This window comes from Crocodylus porosus, unplaced genomic scaffold (assembly GCF_001723895.1).
Source record: "Crocodylus porosus isolate Cpor-Errol unplaced genomic scaffold, CroPor_comp1, whole genome shotgun sequence".
Taxonomy (NCBI): Eukaryota; Metazoa; Chordata; order Crocodylia; family Crocodylidae; genus Crocodylus; species Crocodylus porosus.
This window is the reverse complement of record NW_017728918.1, coordinates 99041500-99065026: the sequence shown is the minus strand read 5'-3', so window position 1 is coordinate 99065026 and position 23527 is coordinate 99041500. Positions and strand designations below refer to the sequence as shown.

General features: G+C 45.5%; 1 protein-coding gene across 1 annotated transcript; it reads right to left on the bottom strand.

Moving 5' to 3' along the window:
- Positions 1-6312: 6312 nt before the first annotated feature.
- FABP7 (fatty acid binding protein 7) lies at positions 6313-10119 on the bottom strand. Its single transcript, XM_019537980.1, has 4 exons — positions 9884-10119; positions 8924-9096; positions 8138-8239; positions 6313-6587 (listed from the first exon to the last, which is right to left on the bottom strand). Exons 1-4 carry the CDS (start codon positions 9954-9956, stop codon positions 6537-6539), a joined length of 399 nt encoding a protein of 132 aa, XP_019393525.1. The 5' UTR covers positions 9957-10119; the 3' UTR covers positions 6313-6536.
- Between the last annotated feature and the right edge of the window lie 13408 nt (positions 10120-23527).

Below are 23527 nucleotides of genomic sequence, written 5' to 3'. Positions count from 1 at the left end.
CCCGCTCCCGCCGCGCCCAGCCCCGTCTGCCCCGGCCACAGCGGGCCGCGAGCTCATGTGACCTCCCGCCGGGGCCGGGCGTGGGCGAGGCGCTGCCCCGCCAAGGAGCACGGCCCGCCCCACCCCGCCCGCGCCGGCGGGGCAGGGCGAGGGTCGGCCCGCCCTGAGGGGGATCGGCCCCAGCCAAACGCCGCCGGGCAGTGCGGGTAAAGCCACCCTCCGCCCTCAGGCAGCCCACGCCTGCCCGGGAGTGGGGGGGAGCAGGGCAACTCCTAGGAAAGGTTGCTCCTAGCTCCAGAGATCCCAGGGCCACGGCTCCCACCACAGAGGGAGGCAAACTCCAACCCACCGGCACATGTACTATCACCAGAAAAGACTGCACTGTGCATGTGTGCACACGTGCGCCCATACTGCACAGTAAATATGGCAACTTACACTGAGCCTGCATCATGCAGGTATCAAATGTACACCCCATTAATGACGCACATGTAGATACCTCACTGCTCAGTAATGCTGCCCTGGGTTGACTCAGGACTAAATTTAGTCCCAAGCTGGTCCACACGCAGCGTTACTGTGCTTTAACACCTGCACATGTAGGCGCCAGCAGATGCCCACTACTGCCCAGTAAGTTACCACACATTAAATGTAGTGCGCAGTAAAGGCACACCCCATCTGTACCAGTCTGACCATGGGGTACAATCCCTTCCTGACCGCAAATATGGCCATGTCTGACCCTGAATGGAGCAGCAAGACTAGCCAGGAGACTCCAGATTTAAGTCTCAGCAGAAGCATTGGCACATCCGGGTCAAAAGCCCCAGCTCTGGGTATAGCTAACACCCAGTGCCTCTGAAGAAGACTTAGAAAAATCCTGACATAGGTAGCAGAAAGCAGGGAGAGGGCGAAGGAGGGCAACCAGCAAAGCCAGAAGCACAGGACATGCCCAGAGTATTGATGAGGGGGTGGGGGGTACGTGAGTTTGACACCCTGGCCTTAAAAAGGTGGTGAGCTGGGTTAGTCTGGAGTCAGGCAGAAGGTGGGCAGAGGCAGCACGGAGATTTGCTGGTTCAGAGGCAAAAACTTCCTGACCTACTTAAATGCCTGAAATCAGCTGGCACGTAGGGAAGCTCATACCTCTGAGCCAGTGAGTTTCTAAGGTGCCTTCCTGCCCTGCCTCCGTCTTCTTAGAAAGCCTCACGTGACTCAGTAGCTGGGAGGTGTTGGAGGGTAACTCAGGGGCAGGACAGTCCATTGAAAAGAAAAAGGCTGAAATTACTTGTCCATTAAATCAGTAAAAAAGTAATGAGCTGGCCAAAAAGCCAGGAGCTTGATCATCAGTCTGCTGCCAGCATGAGGCTAGATGGACAGATAGGGCAAAGCAGTGCCACCCTGTATCTGAGTGACCATATCACAGTGCCCTGCAGGAAGCTTCCCAGCAGGGCTTTGTGACCCATAGAGAACCTAGAGCCCCTCTCCTCTTCTTCAGCCACATGCTGCCACTGCATCCCCTCAGCCATTACCTGCCTGAAGTGGCTGCTTAACTGGACGTCTTCTTATTTAATGGTTACAATTTTCTCTAAGGTTGTGTGTTTCTCCCTTTCCTCCCCCATAAAAAACCCATTTTTAATTGAACATTGCTTGTGGAGGAGGGGAGTTTGTTCACTTGAGACTACCGAGTTAAAATTTATTTTCCCAGATTTTTGGTAGGTGTTTAACCCAGATTTAGAAAATCGGTGATAAACACTTGAACCCAGCCTGAGTTACTGCAATCCAGTAATGGGTGGTCCCTGCTCAGAGATGCTAACTCAGCCACTGACCTGCAGTGTGGGGCACCTGGACTTCAGTTTCCCCATCTGTGGCATAGGGTTAGTGTGATTTTCATTGCTAAAGTGGCTTGAGAATTGCAGATGAAAAAAAATGCTACAGCTGCAAAGAAAAACCAACAGCAGTGTGGCAGGTAAATGGAATTTGGTTGAGCTCCAGGCACAAACCAATGACCAAGTTCTTTGAACAAACCTGTGTGTCTCGATCAGCTCCATTACCAGGAATAAAATAATACTTCTGTTTATGGGTATAGTCCTGTATGCTTATGGGTCCTGGTGGGCTGCTGCATCTGAGAACAATTCCATGGGAGCTAGCAGAAGTGCTCCCTGCACATAATTACATACATGGCCAGTGTTAACATGTCTGCAGGACTCAGGCTCAAGCTGTACACTTCACTTTTGTAAAGCAAAGTTATGGCAACAGGTCTACTCGTTTAGTAACACAGATGACAGTTTTAATTCTAAAAATAGTGTGCCTTTAAAAGGATGCTCCCAAGCAACTTACGTACCAGAACTAATCAACAAATCCATGGCCATCTCTGCCTGGCAGCCCATCAGGTTAGCATGGCTAAGGCACACTAGTCCGTAAGCAACAGCACATAATGGAGTGATGTGGCGGAGTGGGTGCATCTACATGTGCAAAGACTGCAGGGTGGGTTTACTCTAGAGTAAATTACTCTAGAGTAAACCCATCCCGGGCAGGCTTCCACGTCTGTGGAGATTCAGGACCAGATTTGCTGCTCCTGGTAGCAGTCTGCTCCTGCCCACTCTGGCTCTGCACTAGCTCCCTGCAGCAAGCAGGGGCTGGCAGGGAGCACGGGGCCAGGAGACAGCTGTCTCCTGGTGGGGGCTGGGAGATTGCATCCTGCCCCAGAGCCCTTCCCACTTCCCCGGCAGAAGGGAGCTGCTGGCTTTGGATCTCCAATCAGGAGCAGGGGGCTTGGAAAGAGCTGCTGGGGAGGGGCAGGTCCCAGCCCCCTGCCCTGATCCGCCAGTGGGGCAGATAGCAGCAAGCCCCCAACCGGGCAGGGAATCTGCTAGCTGCCCCACCATCAGATGGGGCAGGGGACTGGGACCTGTCCCTACCCTGAAGCTCTTTCCAAGCTCCACGCTTTGATTATCTGATCAGGGCACGAGGGTGGGAACTGCTCCTGACCAGGACAGTTTCTGGCCAGCCACTGGCAACACATAGGGGGTGCACAGGGGTGCATGTGCACCCCCAGAGAGTGCTGGTGCACCCCCTGACAGCCAGCGTTCCTTGGTGGGAGTGGCAGGTGAGAGCACTGCTCTGGCCAGGGAGTGGAGGCACCAGGAGAAGCGGTCCCCCTGTGGCTGATCTCACCAACCCGGAAGTGCCAGCAGCACACCTGGAAGGGCCAGTGGCACACCGTTGCCAGTTGCAGGATGGCAGGATCAGCTGCAGGTGGATCCTCTACTCCCATAGTCAGTAGAATTGGCCACAGAGGGACCCTCCCCTGATCGCTGACTGTCTGCTGGGGGGGCAAGTGCCCTGCCGACTCTGGAGGCACCAGTTGCCCATGCAGCCAGCCCCAGGCTGTGCAGGGAAGTCTGCATGTGCAGCCTGGAGCTAGCTGGGGACTGGCCCGTTTCAGGCAGTCCCCAGGTAGCTCCAAGCTGCACATGCAGACTTTTCTGTGCAGTCCAGGGCTGGCTGGGAACTGTCTCAGTCAGAGGCAGGTCTCAGCTAGCTCTAGGCTGGGTGGGGAACTCTTCCCATTCATGGAGCCCCCAGCCCTGACTCCATGATCACAATCACAGAGCTAGGCACAGGCTGGGAGCTTGTTCCCAGCCCCAGCTCCACAATCACAGAACAGGGGCTGGGAGCTTGTTTCCAGCCTCTGCTCTGCAGTTACAGAACTGCTCCCAGCCTGTTCCCAGCCCCAGCTCTGTGATCACAGTCACAGAACTGGGAACCATCCCCCAGCCCCCTCTCCACAATTGCAATTGTGGGACAGAGGCTAGGAGCTCCCTTTTACTGAGGCAGGGGAACATTGTCCCTGCCCAGGCTCTGGTGGCAAAGCCTACCCCAGCAGTTGGGAGCTCCTGGGGGCAGGAAGCAATTTCCCAGCACTTATCACCTGGCTGACCGAGAGCAAATTTGCTCCCAATCAGCCCTCTACACATGCTATGTTGCGCATTTACAGGTAGCAACTTAACTGTGGAGTAGAGGAAATTACTGTGCAGTAAAGGTCTGCATGTGTAGACAGTAATGCTTACTATGCAACAATTAGCTCTACAGCGCAGTAAAGCATCTCATGTAGACACTCCCAGTGAGTCCAAAACTCTTGCCTTGGCACCTACAACAAACCTCCCCCCTTTGTCAGAATGGATACAACTCCAGAAAACACGAAAGTGCTAAAAGAAATGAATGAGTTGAGAGCTAAAAGAAATAAGGTGACATAAGGGGAAGAGAATAACAAAGATTCTTGTAAATACAAGTAACAGCCTGTTCATATTGTGTGAACGCTGTGATTCCAATTATAGTTAGCAAAGTGAGAATCATTTTCTGCAAGAGGTCCAAATGTAACCAGTCTGGTGATATTTTCATAGCAGAAAATCACAGGAATTACCCCTCCGTTCTACCTCTATACCCTATGTTCTCTCTTCTAAATATTCAGTTGCTTTCCACCCACTGAATATAGCATTCCTTTCCTGTTTATTTTTTTCAGATTTTTGCGCTGCAAATTGTTAACTACATATGAAATATTTGCATCTCTCCACAGTTGCAGGTCCCTTGCTTTAGTCATTTCTCCATCTTCCTATTCACCACCCAAAGTAATGCTAAAGGCATTTCACAAACACCACTTCTCATAGCCTTAAGTTCATCTGACGTTTAGAGTTAATGGTTACCCTTGAGATGGCAAAAGGCTCCTTCAATAAAGTTTTATTGGGTGGTTGTTACTTGTAGGACATGTGTGTTTAGGGCATGAAGTAATGAGAGGAGAGGAAATAGTGTCTTTTGTTTAAATGTGATTCTAACCTATCTGGGGAGAATGGAACACAGAAATGATGAAGAGTTCCTTTGTTAAATATCTACCATGCAGACCTCACTTGTACACCAGTCTTTTATATTCATTCTCTTTCCCATCCTTACATGTAATAAAGACTTTATTCTTTTACTTGGTGACACCGTAAATCAGTTGTCATGGAAATGAATGCCACTAATAAAGAACCATGGCTTCCTTCCATGGAGATGAAGCAAAAGCATCTGCTTCTCCATCCCTGGGAATGGCATAGCTGGGAAAGGCAATCACGTGATTTCTGTGAGCACACAGGCAGCTGCTATGTACACCAGACTAAAGAATGACATGCAATCTGCATTTGTACACTGAGACTGTGATTTAAATAAACCAATACAAGCACCACTACAGAGAGAAGAAGCCCTTCAAAGCTGCACAGACAGATTAAAGAAGTTGAAATGAACAGAATCCAGTTCCACAAGCTACAAAATAAAATGCTGGTTCACTTCTATGGTGGTTTAGGACTACTGTTGTTGCTGTTGTTGTTTAGATTTATATCCCACCCTATTAAAAAATGATCAGAGTGGTTTTTAATGATCCCCATCATTTTTAGAACAAGTCATTTGATTAACATAACTCATTTTAGATTTTCTAGTTATGCTTCAAGAAACAAAGAGATAAAGAGCCATTTTGCACTGATGCTCTTTAAGAATGACTAAGATGTTGATTTCTGTATCAAAGAGTAGTATTTTCTTTTGAACTGTGCTGCTTATTAAGGCCCATATTACATCCTACAGTAAAAGATGGAATTCAAGGGAAGAGCAACGTCTTAGAGGTTCATCTTGTGGAGTTTCTGCTGTGTGCCTCCCAGAGAAGGCAAGGTCTTCTAACTATGCTGAGTCTAGGAAAGGCAAACTCTAGCTGCTGCCCTATCCCTCTTATTTCTCTTTCCCTGAGTCTATGAAGTGTTTCTGTCTTAAATTTCTTTTACTGCTCCTTTGCACTGAAGTCCCTCCTCACTTCATCCATCAACCACATTAAAAAATCAATAAAGTAAGGGTATGATCCAGTCCGTCCAGTGACTTCAGTGGGCACTTCCACTGATTTTTTTGTGCTCTGCCTCAGGCTGTACATAACAATATTACAAGAGAGAAGGACTGGTATTGGTCAGTGAGGAAGGGCACATTTCTTCTCATTCTCTGCCTACATACCTGGATCTTCGTAGAGAGATTCCCACCCTGAGTTTCTCAGGCAAAGATAAATTAGTGTGAAGTCACAGAACTCATTTCTAGAGTGTCCAATGTCAATGTAGCCACCACCATTCAGCATAGCCCACTGCAGTGCTAAAAGCCATGTGAAAAAATGGGTTTCATATCACCCCCATCCAAAGTACTAAAATACTAGTCTCTTAAATGCAAAGAAAAGTACTAGTTTAAAAACATTTTAATTTCAATTTGATTTGTATTCCAAAGCACGCCAAATATTTCATTTGTTGTAAAAAAAGACAGGCAAGTATTTCAGAGATTTAATGCAAAATTCAATCTGTTGCACTTTACAGAACAACATGTTGCCAATTCAATGGTATAAAGTGTTTTTTGTTAAAGACCAAAACAAATAAACTCCAACCTCTTCATTAACCTTCCATGCCAGCAACGTTCATTCACCTACATTCATTTGTGGATGGGACTTTCATCCATCCAGCAGATGGAATACCTGGACAGGAAACAGATAGGTTCTATGCTTTCTCATACTGGCGAACAGAAACCACATCACCAAAGGTGAGAGTCTGCAAGTTTAAGAAAAAGTAGACAAGTTAAACACCATGTTTCATAACCATTTTATATATATACACTAAGGAACCTGTATAGATTATTCTAGTGTATGTCATAAATATAAAAGTAAAGAAAACATACTGCAGCCTTAGGATGGCAGATAGTAATAGTGGGATTTTAAATGTGTGAGAGGCAGAAAACCAAAACTCTCTTTCCTGTTTTCAGTACAAAGTAACTTATAATATGCAAGGAAACTAAAATAAGGAATAAAGTTGAATTGGTACCTAGAGGTTCCTAACTTTTGCCATAGAGGTTGGGCTTTCAATGTCCTTAAAAAGGAATAGCTCACACTTCCGAATGTGCAATACAAGAATCAAATGTATTAACTGTGTTCATATTTCAATGCACTATTAGTTAGTACGTGTTGGGGCACATGTAAAAGGTATCATATGTTGAAAAAATTGCAGTCAGTTCTTTTATGTAGCTGTAACTGCTGAATATTAGTAATGTCAGTATATGGAACTCCAAATGTGTGTGCGCTTTGGGATATTGTTGTCTATCTGGAACACGCCGTGTCCCTGTGTTCAGATTTCTTGTAGGATAGTTTTCTGCACATGTAAATATCATTGTTTGCTGAAAAAGTATACCTTTCTCTGTGACTAGCTACACATCTGATCTTTTTAGTTTAAACTATGTGGAAATATTTTCCTACAAAGTCAGCATCTAAACAATTCAGAAATAAAGCTTAAACTAAAAGATTGTTTCTTTAATAGCCAGGTAACAGAAATAAAAGTGGCTGAACAGATTTCTTATTAGAAAGTTCCATCTTTGTGCCCAAAATAAACATGAGAAATTTCAACCCAGAAGCTATATTTTAGAAACTCCTACCAAAGTGCTTTAGGTTCTTAAAATATATGCACCTTTTCAGTGATAATTTCAGTCTCACCCCATGTTCTAATGCTGTTTACAAAGGGTCTCAGGGAGAAGAAGGGTTAACAATATAAAAGCTTATTTTCCACAACGAAGTGTTCTCTGGGTCATTGTTTTGTAAATAAGGGACCAAGAATACTCTATTCATCATTAAATGAAAGAAATCCCTTTCTCTCATACAATACCAAAATATATATTTCACCACAAGTATTTTTAAAGTAAACTAGTTAAACATTCAAGCGTAAGGCAATTTTATTTTAATGGATGTGAATAATCACCAATCTAAAACAGATTAATGCACAGTTATTCGCATAACTCATATTTTTGCACTTTGTTTTGCAGCCTGTACTTTGTTTCATCAGTGCTGTATTTAATGACCTTTTCCTCAAATGTGTGATTGACACTCTGAAGACAAATAAACAGAGCTACTCAAACAATGCTACAAGTATTTTTTTTGTTCAGAAATAGGATGAAAAGCAGAAAATAGGCAAGCTTAAATCTCATTCAGCGTTTGTCATAATTAGTTTTAGATTTTCTTTTACAGTAACGATAACTCTTCGTAATATTTACAAATCTAAACAAGTGGCTTTGTTAGCATGTGCTTAGTATGTGCTCATTTATCTTTTTTACTTACCATAACCATTTTGCCATCCTTTATTTCTCTAACAAATTTTGTCTCTTTGCCATCCCATTTCTGCACATGAACTAGTTTGTCTCCGTCCAGGGTCACAACTGACTGTGGGATGTCAAAAGAGACAGAGAAGGATTTATGTAAAAACAGTAGAGCTATTTCTCAGATTGCAGGGAATGTATGCAGTGGCCTCTTTGGACTCTCCTCAAGAAATGTACTCAAGCCTACTATGATAAACTAGTTCTACTCATTTTCACGCTAAATCTATGAATCCCTTTTGTTCTAACATGAAAATGGTTTGATTCTTATTTGTACAAAAAGATAAAATAAATGTTGTCCAGTGTGTTCCAATGCAATTTAAAATGACAGTTTTACATTGGCGGTGGCGTAACAATTTTTTAAGCCTCAAAAACTTACGTGTAGCATGTGCTTCCTCATTCCAGTTGAAAAGGACATCTCCCTCTCCCCCCCACCCCAATAGGATATGAGGAAAGATATCTTCTCCCAAAGTATCTATGGATTAAAGTGACTGTGGTGCAGCGCTCTAGAAAGAGCACCAAGCAAAACTTTTTCATATTGGAAAGCATAAAATGGCAGGGAGGCATAACATACAGCTTTAGATAAGAATCTGAATTCAGACGTGTAAGATATGTTTTTATCATTTCTAACATTCGTTTTCAATGCTACAACCAATGCTCACAGAAGAAGTTATATTAGTGTCTTTCAACCCTGCCACACCAAAAGACTTAAAAAAAAAAATGCTGCGGCCTAAAAGAATGTTTCACATACCTTGCAATTTCTGTCGTCTGGGGTAGTTTCATCAAACTCCTCTCCAAGTTTGAAGCTGATTTCTGTGTTCTTGAAAGTGCTCTGGGTCCTGATCACTACTTTGTCCCCCTCACTGCTGATTATCACTGTGGGTTTAGTCACGTTTCCCACCTGCCGAGTGGCAAAACCCACTCCTAAGCCATCAATAGAAAATAAAAATCCATCGGATGCTTGTTTCTTTTACAGCTTGAATCACACTCTGAGATAGCAAACCTTCGTCTTTTGAAACCATCATGCTACATCTGCCAAAAAGTTAGACATATGCCTTCCTTTTCTGCCGACCATATTCGAATCTACCTAGTTTTCTATGGTCATCTTCTCTCTTTCTCTCTATACATATTATAATATATGTGTGTGTAACCCTCTCTCCTCCCAACTGCCCTAAGTAACATGATACATTGTGATGATCACGAACTTGGGGTTAAGAGCGGCAACTTCTTGTCACTGAATTAGTGACAGTTACTTTTTAGCTTATGGAGATGGCATTCTTTATCTTTCCAGAATATTGAGAGGGATTTCCTACTTGCTTGCAGCCAACCTTTACAGCTGCATTGGACTAAAGTTTAAAAAATGCATACACTCTTTTGGCAGCTTCCCAGAGCAGTCTAACTCACACTCAACATGTAATTTATATCAATGTCAGATTAGTTTTGGCACAGAATGAAACAACGATTGAAATCACAGTGCAGCAAAGCAACAGAATCCATATTCTCCAATCCCATACAGCTTATTCAGCACATACAAACAAGATTCATTTTTGGGCTATGGTTCAATTCGGAAATATCTCAGATACCTTAATACTGTGCAAAATCGGAAAGCCACAATCATATTCCAATCTACTTCTGCTGGAAAACATAGTCGAAATGCCACCAACAAATTCAACAGCCCGGTAGATGACTAGCAGCGGCTCCTTTTACCTACCCAAAGCCTTCATGTACTCATCAAAGTTCTGGCTATCAACAAGCTTCCAGGTAGCACAGAATGCCTCAACCATTGTGGCTGCAGGAAGGGTTAGGCAGCTGGTGGAATCTGGCAGGTAAGAGGCTGTATCTAGCCTTATTGGTATTTCACGCCTAAGATATACCTTAGCTCCAGCTCACCCCGCTCTTACTGGGAGAAGAGACAGGCGAAGGCTAAAGACTTGAGTAGCAAACTCCACCCTAGCCCTCTACTTTCTTCTTCGAAGTTGGAGGGGGGGAAGGGGGAGGCTGAAGGGTTTCAATCTTCACTGTGATTGGATCAGGCCACTGGGTCAGCAGAGCAGAGCTTGTGCCGCCCACCCTTTCCATTAAGCCCTGTACTGCTTGAGAGACTGAGTTGTGGGGACAGAAGGGGGAGAACCTAATTCAGATGAGGGAGGGGAGTGCAAAAAAGAGAGAGGGTCTTTCAAGTCCTTGGCAGGGGCAATCTCAGCCTCAAAGAAAGGATGCACAATAAGACATTCATCTTGGTTTCCGTTGCACTCTAAGCTGCTGACAACTAAAAGAAAAGACACTAAGTAAGGAAAATTCAGTCTTATCCTCTCTGTGAAGAAAACCAAGAATTTTCTTTTACACATTAAATCACCAATGCATAAAGCAGAAGTGTAACAATCATGGCTTCTGCAAGAAATGCTAAAAAAAGAGAGGGAGAGCATTCCTATATAGCGCAGTATTAAACATATCAAATCTGCTTAACAGAGACACTCTAGCAGACAGCCTATTATCCCTATTTAGAGGGGAGACTGCCTAAAAAGGAAAGCAGATACTGAAAATGAAAAGAAATGTTTTACTGAGCAAAAATACAGGAACAATATACGTTAGTCACTGCTTTCTGTCTTATCTTTCTTTGGTCATTTTATTAATATTAGAATTAAGATTTTCAAACCCATATACAATCCGGTATGGCACAAGCCAGCATCCCCCAGTCTGTCATGTGGAACTCATGGCAGTAGTATCCCAAATAAATAGCAGTTTGCTGTCACTGACTGGAAATTACAGAACAGATAGCATTTGGAAACTATGCTAAAAAACTGCTTTTAAAAATATTTCATCTCATGCATTTTTTTTCTGGCAAAGGCAGAACCATTTGCTCCTTAAAAAAGTCCTTTGAAAGTAGTTCAAGAAACTAGGTAGTGACCTAGTCTCTTAAATGTTATTCAAAGAAAAGCCTGGCTCTGTGTACCAAGATGATGTCAGCTGTTCAAGCAGGCTGAAGATTTGGATGAATTCCAGTGCTTCTTAGGCTTAAGTCCTTCAAATTGGTTAGAAAAACAATCAGGGACTAAAAAAATGAACTCCCCTGTAATTGATGAAACAAACATTAGAAGCCATACACCTGGTCCAGGGGTCCAAGGCTGTACCTCCATAGTTTGGGAGCAAAGGTAACAGGCCAGATTGAATTCTCTGTAAATACACTATCTGTAAATGATTGTCATTTGAGTTTCCTTCAGGACCCTGAAATACTGCATATTTTTCAAGTAAAAACATCTTATCTAGTAAACCTCTCATTGGCTTTTGTTGCTTTTGTCACCTTTAGACTGCATCTTCATTGCATTTATCCCTGGCCATTTCCTGGGTTTTAGTCCTAATCCCTTTATAATCCACCCACAAAACCCTGTCTCTTGAGCAGGGACATAGATACAGAAAGGGTGAGAGGAGAAATTGGCTTGGTCCACCATTAGCATAGAAGCCACCAATAGCCTTTCCCCACAAGGCATACTCCTGTCCACAGCAGCACACACGAGAATTAATGGTATGCGGAGACATTTTCCCTGGCACTCCAGGAGGCTTGCGAGGAAATTGTTTTTTAGGCTCCCTGGAGCAGCCACAGGTCCCAGTGCCATAGTAAGCACTGGGGGTGGAGTAAAGAGAACACAAGCAGGGACCTTGTCCGTATTCTGCTGCCTCCACCCCCTGTTCCTGGGCTGCACCCTCCAGGAGCCCAGCCTGGTTTTTGGAGTGAGCTGGGGGGTGGGGGGAAAGAGCAGGGACAGGGACAGAGACGGGAGCAGGAGTAGGGGCAGGCAGGTGCTGTGCAGGAGGCTTCCAGCAGTTGGGCAAGCCCTGGGCCCAGGGCTCAAGCAGATGGATGCCCTGTTCCACCTGGGTGGGGGCAGCACTGGGGCACCGGGGCCAGGTGCTCGGTGCAGGGTCTGGGTGGTGCAGGGAGAAGCAGGCGGGGGGGGGGGGTGCCCCAGGCAAGCCAGCCCAGCTGCCCCTTGGGAAGGTGGGGCTTGGCAGGAAGTGTGGCTACCCTGGGGCTCCATGGGCTTGGGCCACAGCAGCCAGGCAGACAGGAAGGAGCACCCAACAGTACCCAAGGTGGGCCCGGCTCATCCCAGCCCACACAGCTCTGTGGGGTTGGAGTGCAGCCACCCTACCCAAGGAAGGGATTATGCCTAGCTGGGGCAGGATGCCAGGCTCAGGGGGGTCCCAGCTCTGGGCTGGGATTGTACTGTCTCAGGCCCCTCTGCTGCCTTTGTGGGCTCAGCTGCACAAGGTGAGTGGCAGCTGTGTTGGGAGTGAGCAAAGTTTTTCCTGAGGATAGAAATGAAACTAACTGGTCTATAGCTACCAGGATCCTCCTTCCTCACCTTCTTGAAAATAAAGACCACATTGGCCCTTTTCCAGTCACCTGGGACCTGACCTGAGCACCAAGAGTGCTCAAACAGCCATGCCAGTGGCTCTGCTATGACACTGGCCAATTCCTTCAGTACCCTTAGATGAAGATAATCTGGGCCTGCCAATTTAAACACATCCAGCCCCTCCAAGTGCCTCTTCACTATTATTAAGGATCACATTTGTATGAGCCCAGTGGGAAAAACAATGCTGAAGGGCAACCACCAAGGATTCATAGCAGGTAGATCCTGCCTAACTAATGTTGCTTCTTTTTATGACCAGGTCACAAAATGCTTAGATGCAGGAATCAAGGTAGATGTCATCTACTTGGATTTAAAGAAGGTTTTTGATCTCATCCTATTCTCTACAAATATCAAGGAAAATAAAAAGTCCTTTTTTAGATATGTGGGGAGCTGGAGGAAAAGCAAGGGCAATATTTGACCCCTGCTGAACCAGATGTGGCAACCAACAACTGATGCCCAGAAAAAAGCAAACTTACTAAATTGGTACTTTGCGTCAGTTTTTCACCAGTTCCATGGGACGGCCCTGCCCATTATGGGTCAGGGAGGCCCGAGTGAGGGAGATTCCTTGCCCTCCATCAAAGCTGACCTCGTGAAGGAACACCTTGACAGGCTGGATACCTTCAAGTCAGCTGGCCCAAGGGTACTCAGGGAGCTGGCGAGCATCATAGCTCAGCCCCTGGCATGGATCTTTGAGAGCTCTTGGCGCTCTGGTGAAGTGCCCGATGATCGGAAGAGGGCCAGTGTCATGCCTATCTTCAAGAAAAGGAGGAAAGTAGAGCCGATAAACTGCAGGCCCATCAGCCTGACATTTATCCTGGGGAAGGTCTTGGAAAAGATTATCAAGGAGGTCATCCTTAACAGACTAGCTGAAGGCAATATCTTGAGGGATACCCAGCATGGGTTTGTTGCAGGTAGGTCTTGCTTGACCAGTCTCATTTCCTTTTATGACCAGGTGACCTATCACCTGGACAAGGGGGAAAAGATCGACCTTGTATACCTCGACTTTAAAAAAGCCTTTGATCTGGTATCCTATGATTGCCTCTTGGCTAAACTGGCTAAGTGCGGCCTTGACGTCACCATGATCCACTGGCTGGGGAACTGGCTCCGCAGTAGGACTCAGAGGGTGGTGGTCGATGGGAGCCAATCGTCTTGGTGTGCTGTGACTAGTGGGGTCCCACAAGGCTATGTCCTAGGGCCTATACTGTGTAACATCTTCATCAATGATGTGACCATTGGTATCAGAAGCAGACTGGCCAAGTTTGCCAACGACACCAAACTCTGGGGTAAAGCATCCACACCTGAGGATAGGAGGGTGGACAGGCTCAGCAAATGGGCGGATGAGAACCTGATGGTGTTCAACACTGAAAAATATAAGGTTCTCCACCTTGGGAGGAAAAACCTGCACCATGCTTATAGGCTCAGTAGTGCTACACTGGTTAGCACTACAGATGAAAGGGACTTGGGGGTCATGGTTGACCACAAGATGAACGTGAGCCTTCGCTGTGATGCTGCGGCTAGTAAAGCGAGCAAAACACTGGCTTGCATCCATAGATGCCTCTCAAGCAAATCCCAGGACATCATTCTCCCGCTGTACTCGGCCTTGGTGAGGCCGCAGCTGGTGTACTGCATCCAGTTTTGGGATCCACAATTCAAAAGGAATTTGGAGAATCTTGAGATGGTGCAGAGGAGACCCACGCACATAATCAGAGGTCTGGAAAACAGACCTTATGATGAGAGGCTGAGAGCAATGAGGCTATTCAGCCTGGAAAAGCACAGGCTCAGGGGTGATCTGGTGGCCACCTATAAGTTTATCAGGATCTGGGGGAACGTATGTTCACCAGAGCCCCCCAAGGGCTCAGTGTTCTCCATTGTACCATTTCTGCACACAGCCTATATGATCTCCTCCCCCAGACTTTTTTACAGTTTTATGGAGTGACAAGCAGTGGCCAAAATGTTTTCTGCTGTCTTATGTCTTGCTTTTGGTTGCCAGTCCCAGTGTGACTATCACATTTATATCAACAGCTGGAACAGGTGATTGTCCTGAGCCAGATTCACATCCTGCTAATAGGTAGAACAGGGGATGTGAACAGAAGCGTGGAACATGCTGGGAAGGAAATGCCTTGACTTTCTATACATAGATACAATTAGGTCTTCTAGAAAGTTGTCAATAAGGTGCTAGGCACAGCACATATTGCACATTATTAGCCAGCTAGTCCTATCTGTGTGATCAAAGATGACACTCCCAGTATTGAACATGTATGGATAGTACTGGATTCCATCATGGGACACTTAGATACTGGTTCTCAGTGATCTCCAGGTCCTTTTACACTGCTCCAGCAGAAAAAGTGAGTGGGGACATTTCTGTTGCATAAGGGCCTGGCTGTCAGTTGCAGAACTCTTCACCACTCCTGCTCCCAGCATCCTACATAAAAGGCAGGTCAATGCTGTCTTTATTCTCCAATTCCAAAGTTCATATAGAGCAAATTAGGCTGCCATTAGTCTCTGCTTCCAGGGTCCCAAGGAATAGATATGGGCTTACTTTAACCTGTTATGGGGGCCACACAGAGTCCTGAATTGCCTCAAGAATATCAAATGAAAAGGTTGCTCTAAGCCACCAATGTTTTCTCATCCACTCCATCCCTGCCCAGTGGGCATGTCTACACATGCTTGCTCATACTGCACAGTAAATATAGTGATGTATGCCAACTTGAGTGTAAATTTGATACCTGCATCATGCAGGTATAAAATTTACACCTGATTAGTTATTGCACAGTAGATACCTTGCTACACAGTAACATTGTGTGCATGAATGCCATGTGTCCCCCAGAGGCTGGGGGGGATGGGGGACGGCAACCACCTGCAGGCAGTGGTAGCAGCAGGGGCATGACGGCAGAAAACAGTGAGCTCCCACAGGCATCTGCAGCAGTGTTGGCAGCAGGGGAGGGCGAAGCAGGAAGCTTCCACAGACAGCTGTGGCAGTGTCAGTGGCAGGGCCAGGGTGGCAACCAGCAACCACCCACAGGCGCTGCTGGCAGCTTTAGTGGCGGTTTTCGTAGGGGATGCCCCACCAATCTCGGGATGCATGTGCACCAGCATGCAACTGCTATGCATCACCAGTGACTGTGTGTGGACTGACTTGGGACTAAAGTTAGTCACACAAAGTGTTAATGCACATGTAGATGCCGTCCTATTCCCGCTTACTGCACAGTAAATTACTGCACAGTAAATTCAGGCCAGCGTAAATGCACGTGTAGACACACACACTATGTAGGAATGGATTAACTGAAAACTAAGCTGTCTCTATGAGGCAACATGGTATATGCTCCCAATCACATCTCATCTCTTGAAATAACCCATTAATTTCTGAGAGGAAAGGTACAATTCAAAATAGCTTCTAGATTCACAAGGTGCCAAGAGCTGAAAAAAAGCCTTACTGCTTTGGGATCCTGACTGATTACCTTGTTGGCAACATGGCTGATTACACTGTTGGGAACCTGGTTGGGTGGTCCTTTTTCTTAGGGCTTAATATTCAAGCTACACAAATGGATTCAGACTGACACAGTCAGTATATAAAGTCAAGTTTGCCCATCCCTCTTCAGTGTCTAAATCAAAGATTTCAGGGGAATTCTACTTGAAACTGACTCAAGTAATTTTGAAGGCAGTTCAATACCCAGCTACCTTCTGGGCCTTCTCAGTAGAAAAATAGCTCTGAATAAAACACAATATTTGTATTATGTAGAGAATGGCTATCCTACTCAGATGATATTATTTAATTATTTGATCATCTTTAAGTATTGTAAGATATCCAAATAAGATGGGAATGGCTGATTTATTCCAAATATTCCCATTATCTAAGTAAGATATTGTTTTAATTCTTTAATATCCTTTATTGAAGTATTTACAGGACAGCAAAGCTCATTCTGTTTAAACTGAGCAAGCCATCCTGGAACAAAGAAATATTCTTTAAATTCAATTCAAAATTTGGTGCATTCAAGAAAATAGCTCAAATTTTCTATGATCTGGATGCTGCTGTTGTATACCTCTCTTTTTGTTATACAATATTTCAAGAAACTTCACGTGATTAAGATGTCTTACTCTGGGAGAACAGCTGATATGTTTTGATACGCTTATTATTATTATCATTGTTATCAATAGTATTAGTAGGGGTAGTAATAGATTTCATAGACATTAGGGCTGGAAGGGACCTCAGAAGATCATCGAGTCCAGCCCCCTGCCCCAGAGGCAGGAAGTCAGCTGGAGTCACAGGATTCCAGCAAGATAGACATCCAATTGACTCTTAAAGGAGTCCAAAGTAGGTGGTTGCACCACCTCTGGTGGCAGGCGGTTCCAGGCCTTGGGGGCTTGGACAGTAAAGAAGTTCTTCCTTATGTCCAGCCTGAAACGGTCTTGGAGGAGTTTGTGACCATTTGACCTTGTCATCCTATGGGGCACTCTGGTGAACAGGCATTCCCCCAGATCCTGATGTATACCCCTTATATACTTATAAGCAGCCACTGTGCTTTTCCAGGCTGAAGAGTCCCATAGCTCTCACAATAAGGCCTGTTCTCCTGCCCTCTGATCATGCCTGTGGCTCTCCTCTGGACTCTCTCAAGCTTTTCCACATCCTTTTTAAATTGTGGAGCCCAGAATTGGATGCAGTATTCCAGCTGTGGCCTTGCCAAGGCCGAGTACAGTGGGAGGATGACATCCTGGGATTTGCTAGAGAAGCATCTATGGATGCAACCCAGGGTTTTGCTCACTTTGCTGCCTGCAACATCACACTGGTGGCTCATATTCATCTTGTGGTCAATCATGACCCCCAAGTCCCTTTCAGCCATGGTGCTAGCAAGCGTAGCACTGCCAAGCCTATAAGCATGCTATGGGTTTTTCTTCCCAAGGTGAAGTACCTTGCATTTTTTGGTGTTGAAGGCTGTCAGGTTTTTGTCCATCCATTTTCCGAACTGTCAGGGTTGGCCTGGATCACAATCTTGTCCTCGGGTGTGGATGCTTTACACCAAAGTTTGGTGTCATCAGTGAACTTGGCCAGTCTGCTTCTGATACCAATGTTCACATCATTAATGAAGATGTTGAAAAAAATAGGCCCAAAGACCCACTTTCTGGGTCCGACTTCGAAGTCAATTCCCCAGCCAGCGGCCTGTGATGTAGCTGAGGCTGCAGATGGCCAGTTTTTCTATAAGATGATCGTGGGATACCAGATCAAAGGCTTTTTTAAAATCAAGATATATGGTGTCAATCTCTTCTCCCTTGTCCAGGTGATATGTCATCTGGTCGTAGAAGGAGATGAGATTGGTCAGTCAAGACCTACCTGCAACAAACCCATGCTGGCTATCCCTCAGAAAGTTGCCTTCAGCCAGTTTGTCAAGAATGGTCTCTTTGATGATTTTTTCCAAGATTTCCCCAGAATAGAGGTCAGGCTAATGGGCCAGTAGTTCCCAAGATCTGTTTTCCTCCCTTTCTTGAAGATAGGCACCACATTGGCCTTCTTCCAATCCTCAGGCACTTCACCTAAGCGCCATGAGTTTTTGAAGATCTGTGCCAGTGGCAGAGCTATGATGCTTGCCAGCTTAAGTACCCTGGGGTGTAAGCTGTCTGGGTCAGCTGACTTGAAGGTGTGCAGCCTTGCAAGGTTTTCCTTCACATGGTCAACATTGATGAAGGGTAACAATTCTCCATCATCCTGGCCATGCCGTACTGTGTTGAGCAGGGCCATCCCTTGGGGCTGGTGAAAAACTGACACAAAATACCCATTAAGCAGGTTGGCTTTTTCACGGACATCAGTTGTCAGTTGACCCATATGGCTTAGCAGGGGTCCAGTGTTACCCTTGCTTTTCATCTGGCTCCCCACATATCTAAAAAAGATTTTTTTATTGTCCTTGACATATGTAGCCAGTTGGAGTTCAGTCTTAGGCTTGGCTTTCCTACTTCGCTCCCTAGAGGTCCAGACCAGTGCAGAGTACTCGTCTTTTAAGGGGCCATGACTTGACAAGGAGGAAGGGGGGTCCAAGATGAGTGGTTGCTCCTTAAGGGAGAGATTTTGAAAGCACAAGGGATGTCCCAGAGGAAAGGTAGCAAAAGGGCACAGCAACCCCCTGGGGTCAGAGGGGACTCATGGACCTCCTACATCTAAAAAGAGAGGCATATAATGGATGGAGGACAGGAAACACCACTAAGGAGGAGTATACTGCATTGGTCCACACCTGCAGGGGATGAACCAGGAAAGCCAAGGGTGCAACCAAACTCCGACTGGCTACATGTATCAAGGACAATAAAAAGTCCTTTTTCAGATATGTGGGGGGTCAGAAGAAAAGCAAGGGTAATATTGGATCCCTGCTAAACCAGATAGGTCAACTGACAACCAACACCCAGGAAAAAGCCAACCTGATTAATGGGTACTTTTCATTGGTTTTTCATCAGCCCAAAGGGACTGCCCTACCTAACATGATGCAGAACGGCTAGGATGAGGGTGAATTTATATCCAGCATCGGTGTAGACTTTGGAAAGGAATACCTTGCGAGGCTGGACACCTTCAAGTCAGCTGGTCCTGACAGAATGCACCCCAAAGTACTTAAGGAGCTGTGAGGCATCATAGCCCAGCCACTGGCAAGGATGTTCGAGAACTTGTGGCGCTCAGGTGAAGTACCTAAAGATTGGAAGAAGGCCAGTGTGGTGCCTATCTTCAAGAAAGGGAGGAAAGTAAATTCGGGAAACTTCTGGCCAATCAGCTTGACCTCAATCCCTGGAAAGATTCTGAAAAAAATTATCCGAGAGACCATTCTTGACAAGCTGGCTGTCCTGCAGGATATTGCCATCAGCCAGCATGGGTTTGTTGTGGGTGTGTCTTGTGTGAACAATCTCACCTCCTCCTATGACTAGGTCACATATCACCTGGACAAGGGAGAAGAGATTGACATCATATATCTGGACTTTAAAAAAGCCTTTGATCTGGTGTCCCATGATCTACTCATGGAAAAATTGGCCAACTGCGGCCTCAGCTACATCACAGTCTGATGGCTGGGGAACTGGCTCTGAGGTCGGACCCAGAGAGTGATAGTCAATGGAAGTGAATCATCATGGTGCTCTGTGACCAGTAGGGGTCCCCTAAGGCTCTGTCCTTGGACCTGTTCTCTTTAACTTCTTTATTAATGATGTGGACACTGGTGTCAGAAGTGGACTGGCCAAGTTCACCAAAGACACTAAACTTCGGGGTAGAGCTTCCGTACCCGGAGATAGACTGGTGATCCAGGCTGACCTGGATAGGCTTAGTAAGTGGGTGGATATAAACCTGATGTCGTTCAATACAGAAAAATGCAAGATACTCCACCTAAGGAAAAAAAACCCGCAGAATACTTATGGGCTTGGCAGTGCTACACTCTCTAGCACCTTGGCTAAAAGGGAGTTGGGGGTCATGACTGACCACAAGATGAACATGAGACACCAATGCAGTCTCACAGGTGGTAAAGTGAACAAAACTCTGGCTGGTATCCATAGATGCTTCTCAAGTAAATCTCAGGATGTCATCCTCCCGCTGTACTCAGCCTTGGTGAGGAGTACTGCATCCAACTCTGGGCTCCACAATTCAAGAAGGATGTAGAAAAGCTTGAGAAAGTCCAGAGGAGAGCAACATGCATGACCAGAGGGCAAGAAAACAGGCCTTATGAAGAGAGGCTGAGAGCCATGGGATTCTTCAGCTTGGGAAAAATGCAGGCTCAGGGATGACCTGGTATCAGCCTATAAGTATATAAGGGGTGTGCATCAGGATCTGAGAGAACACCTGTTCACCAGAGCACCCTAAGGGTTGACGAGGTCCAGGAGTCACAAACTCCCACAAGATTGTTTTAGTCTGGACATAAGGAAAAACTTCTTTATGGTCCGAGCCCCGAGTGCCTGGAATAGACTGCCTCCAGAGGTAGTGCAAGCACCTACTCAGGACTCTTTCAAGAAACGTTTGGATGCTGCGATCCTTTGACCCTAACTGACTTGCTGCCTCTGGGGCAGGGGGGTGGACTCAATGATCTTCCAGGGTCCCTTCCAGCCCTAATGTCTATGAAATCTATAAGAATTCCTGTGCCACAGACCTAGACTATGAAAGTACCTGTGGATTCTCAAAGGAGCCTACAACATGTGCCATGTGCATGAGGGGCTCCATCTGCAAAACAGACTTAGGTACAAAAGCCCAAATAATCAAAGGTACTTCGGGAAAAAATAGATTGATTAAGGTCCCTAAATACCTTTAAGGGCTTGGGCTTTATGAGCCTAAATCTCATTAACAGTCAACAGAATCCAGGCTCCTAAAACACTTGGGCACTTTTGCAAGAAGCAAGGATATCTTTTATTGGATTAACTCTTTGACAGGCAGCCAGGAGCAGATAAATCTACATTTTCTAAATTTTTCAGGGGTCCTGTGGGCTGGATAGAATGGCCTGGCAGGCCAGATCCTGCCTGCAGACCGTATTTTGCCTGCCCATGGACTAACTGCATGGTTACAAAAGACTTATGCAACATTTCAGGTACTATAGACCCTTCCTCAGGTCTCTGGGAAAAAAGCAGACGCACAACCTGTGCAAAACTCCATTTATAATTAAAATAGGATACTTTCATTTTATGATATTGTTCTATCTGCTATATAGCCCAGCTTGCATCTACTATAACTTGGATCACTGCAGCTACAACATCACGTCAACATTGCTAAAACATTAGGCACTTTTGATATGTTTTCCTTTAATATCTTTGAAAATATCCAGCCAAACTTTAGCCTTTAACTTGTATATTAAAACAAATGACAGATTTTCTGTTGAATTATGTTCTGTGGACATATTATGTATGGTTGAAAATCAGTGGTATAATTTTATTCTTTCCCTGTCAATTGACCAAGACATTTTCAGTACTTTCTAACCCTATCTGAATCCCTGCTGTGAGTCTCAGTGAGTAAGAAAAGTGCATGAATTAATTTTAACAGCTGTTTTGCAAGGTACTCCCACACAATAGAGGACAGAATTGGGTTACCTTAGCACTGGGTCTTATTTTGTCTCATGCTCTGCTTTCTGCTCTGCTGCAGAAAAATCTTATGAAAACCCAGGCAGCAAAATGTTCTCAGCTGAAATTATTTCAAGTATCTTCCAGTTGCCTAAGAGATTGGCTGATCCTACTAATAAAGATAAACTATTTCAGTGCTGCTGGTGAGTCATAGAAAATAACTAGGTTTAGCCTGTTGATGTGCTGTTCTTTAGAAATCCAAATTTAAATAGACAATAAATGACTTATGGACAAGGTCCCATGTGCTGTGCAATTAGGCAGCTGCACAAGTGGCCATGTAATACTTCTGTTTATTAATTCTTTTTTTTAATTATTAATTTTAAATTTTTGTGCTGCATAAATGCCAGCCAGGTGGTTGCTGGAGAAAGGACTAGAGAGTAGCCTGTGATGTTGAAAAGAATGGGGACAGTAGGAGACGAGAAGTGCTTGCCTCAAAGAGCCATGACAGCACAGTCATGCTTCAAACAAACTTAGGGAGCTTTTCAGGAAAGAAGGGAAATTGGTGCCTGCATACCTGAGAAATTTCACCAGAGTACTGCCAGGACACATTGGTTGAAATAAGATAAGCTGTCCCTTATCTTCTGTGCTATTGAGTCAAGGTCTATAATTCTGGGATCCTACATTCCAAGAATGCATAGAGAGAGGAATATCAAATCAGAGTAAGCCAATTATATTGTCTTTGTATTTGGCATTGGTAGGGCAACAGAGCTTTAAAGGTGCCTTGCTACCCCAGTGATTCTCAACCAGAATGCAGGAGCACCCAGAAGGGCTGCAAGATCCTTTGAAGGGTGCCACAAGGTCTGATGAGATAAGCTAGGTGTGTGGATATAATCAAATAATCACAGGCTCAGGCTTAGTCCCTGCCTGGTCCCACCCCTACTGCCTGGCCGTAGGTAAGGCGGTAAGCACCATAATAAATATGTTTTTTTTAAATGGGGTGCCACTCATTTCACAAAGGTTATGGAGGGATCTCTCAAATCTAAGGAGTGCCTCAAGTCTAACATGTTTGAGAACCACTATGTCATACCATACAGGGACATGAGTGTAAAGCCCTCAACAGGCTCATTCTGAAGGCAGTTCCCATTCGATCCAGCTGTAAATAGGAATCTGGGTGTTCAGGCTGGGGAGTGAAAGGCAGGCTATATGATGTTAGCCATATTGCTTCATTGCACATTGCTAGCCAAAGAAACTGGTATGTCTTAACCATGACAGTTCAAGATGCCACTGAGTTTGGAAGGACTTTGAGTTTTTTCATTTGGAACTGACATGACCACTATTGTAATCCAAGTCAAATTCTGGCATTTAGAGAATAGTAATGAGAAAATTAAAAGCATGGAAAATGTCTTAAAGGGTGCATCTACACATGCAAATAAGCACAACTAAATTTAATGTGCATTAAGTGATTTTTGGCAGGTGTCTACACATGCAAGAATTTGGGACTGAAGTCCCAAATCCCTCTAGTCCTGTCATGTGTACCTGTGGCCGCTGGGGGGGGGGGGGGGCTTTAGCCTCTGGCCACATGGCTGCCAGCACTTGGCAGCCATGTTGAAGCCACAGCCAGCTGCCAACACTTGGCAGTCATCTTGAAAATTCTGATCCCTGGCCAGCCTCTTCCCTGTCCAGGAGCTGTGCACCCAGCACAGGGGCAGCACCCTCCTTGCCCACCCTCCCTGCAGGGGGCCTTTCCATGGAGGTGCCCTGGGGCCGGCCCCCCACCATGCTGCTGTTGTGCCCTGAGCATGCCCCTGTGGCATGTGCCCCAAGCAGTGCATGATGAGTTTTTGTGCAGGAGTGGCCGAGCCATTACACCCTGCTGCTGATCCTCCTGGTGCTCTGAGCACACCTGCACTCCTGGTTTGGGAGCCTGAGTTATGATGGCAGAGGGGGAA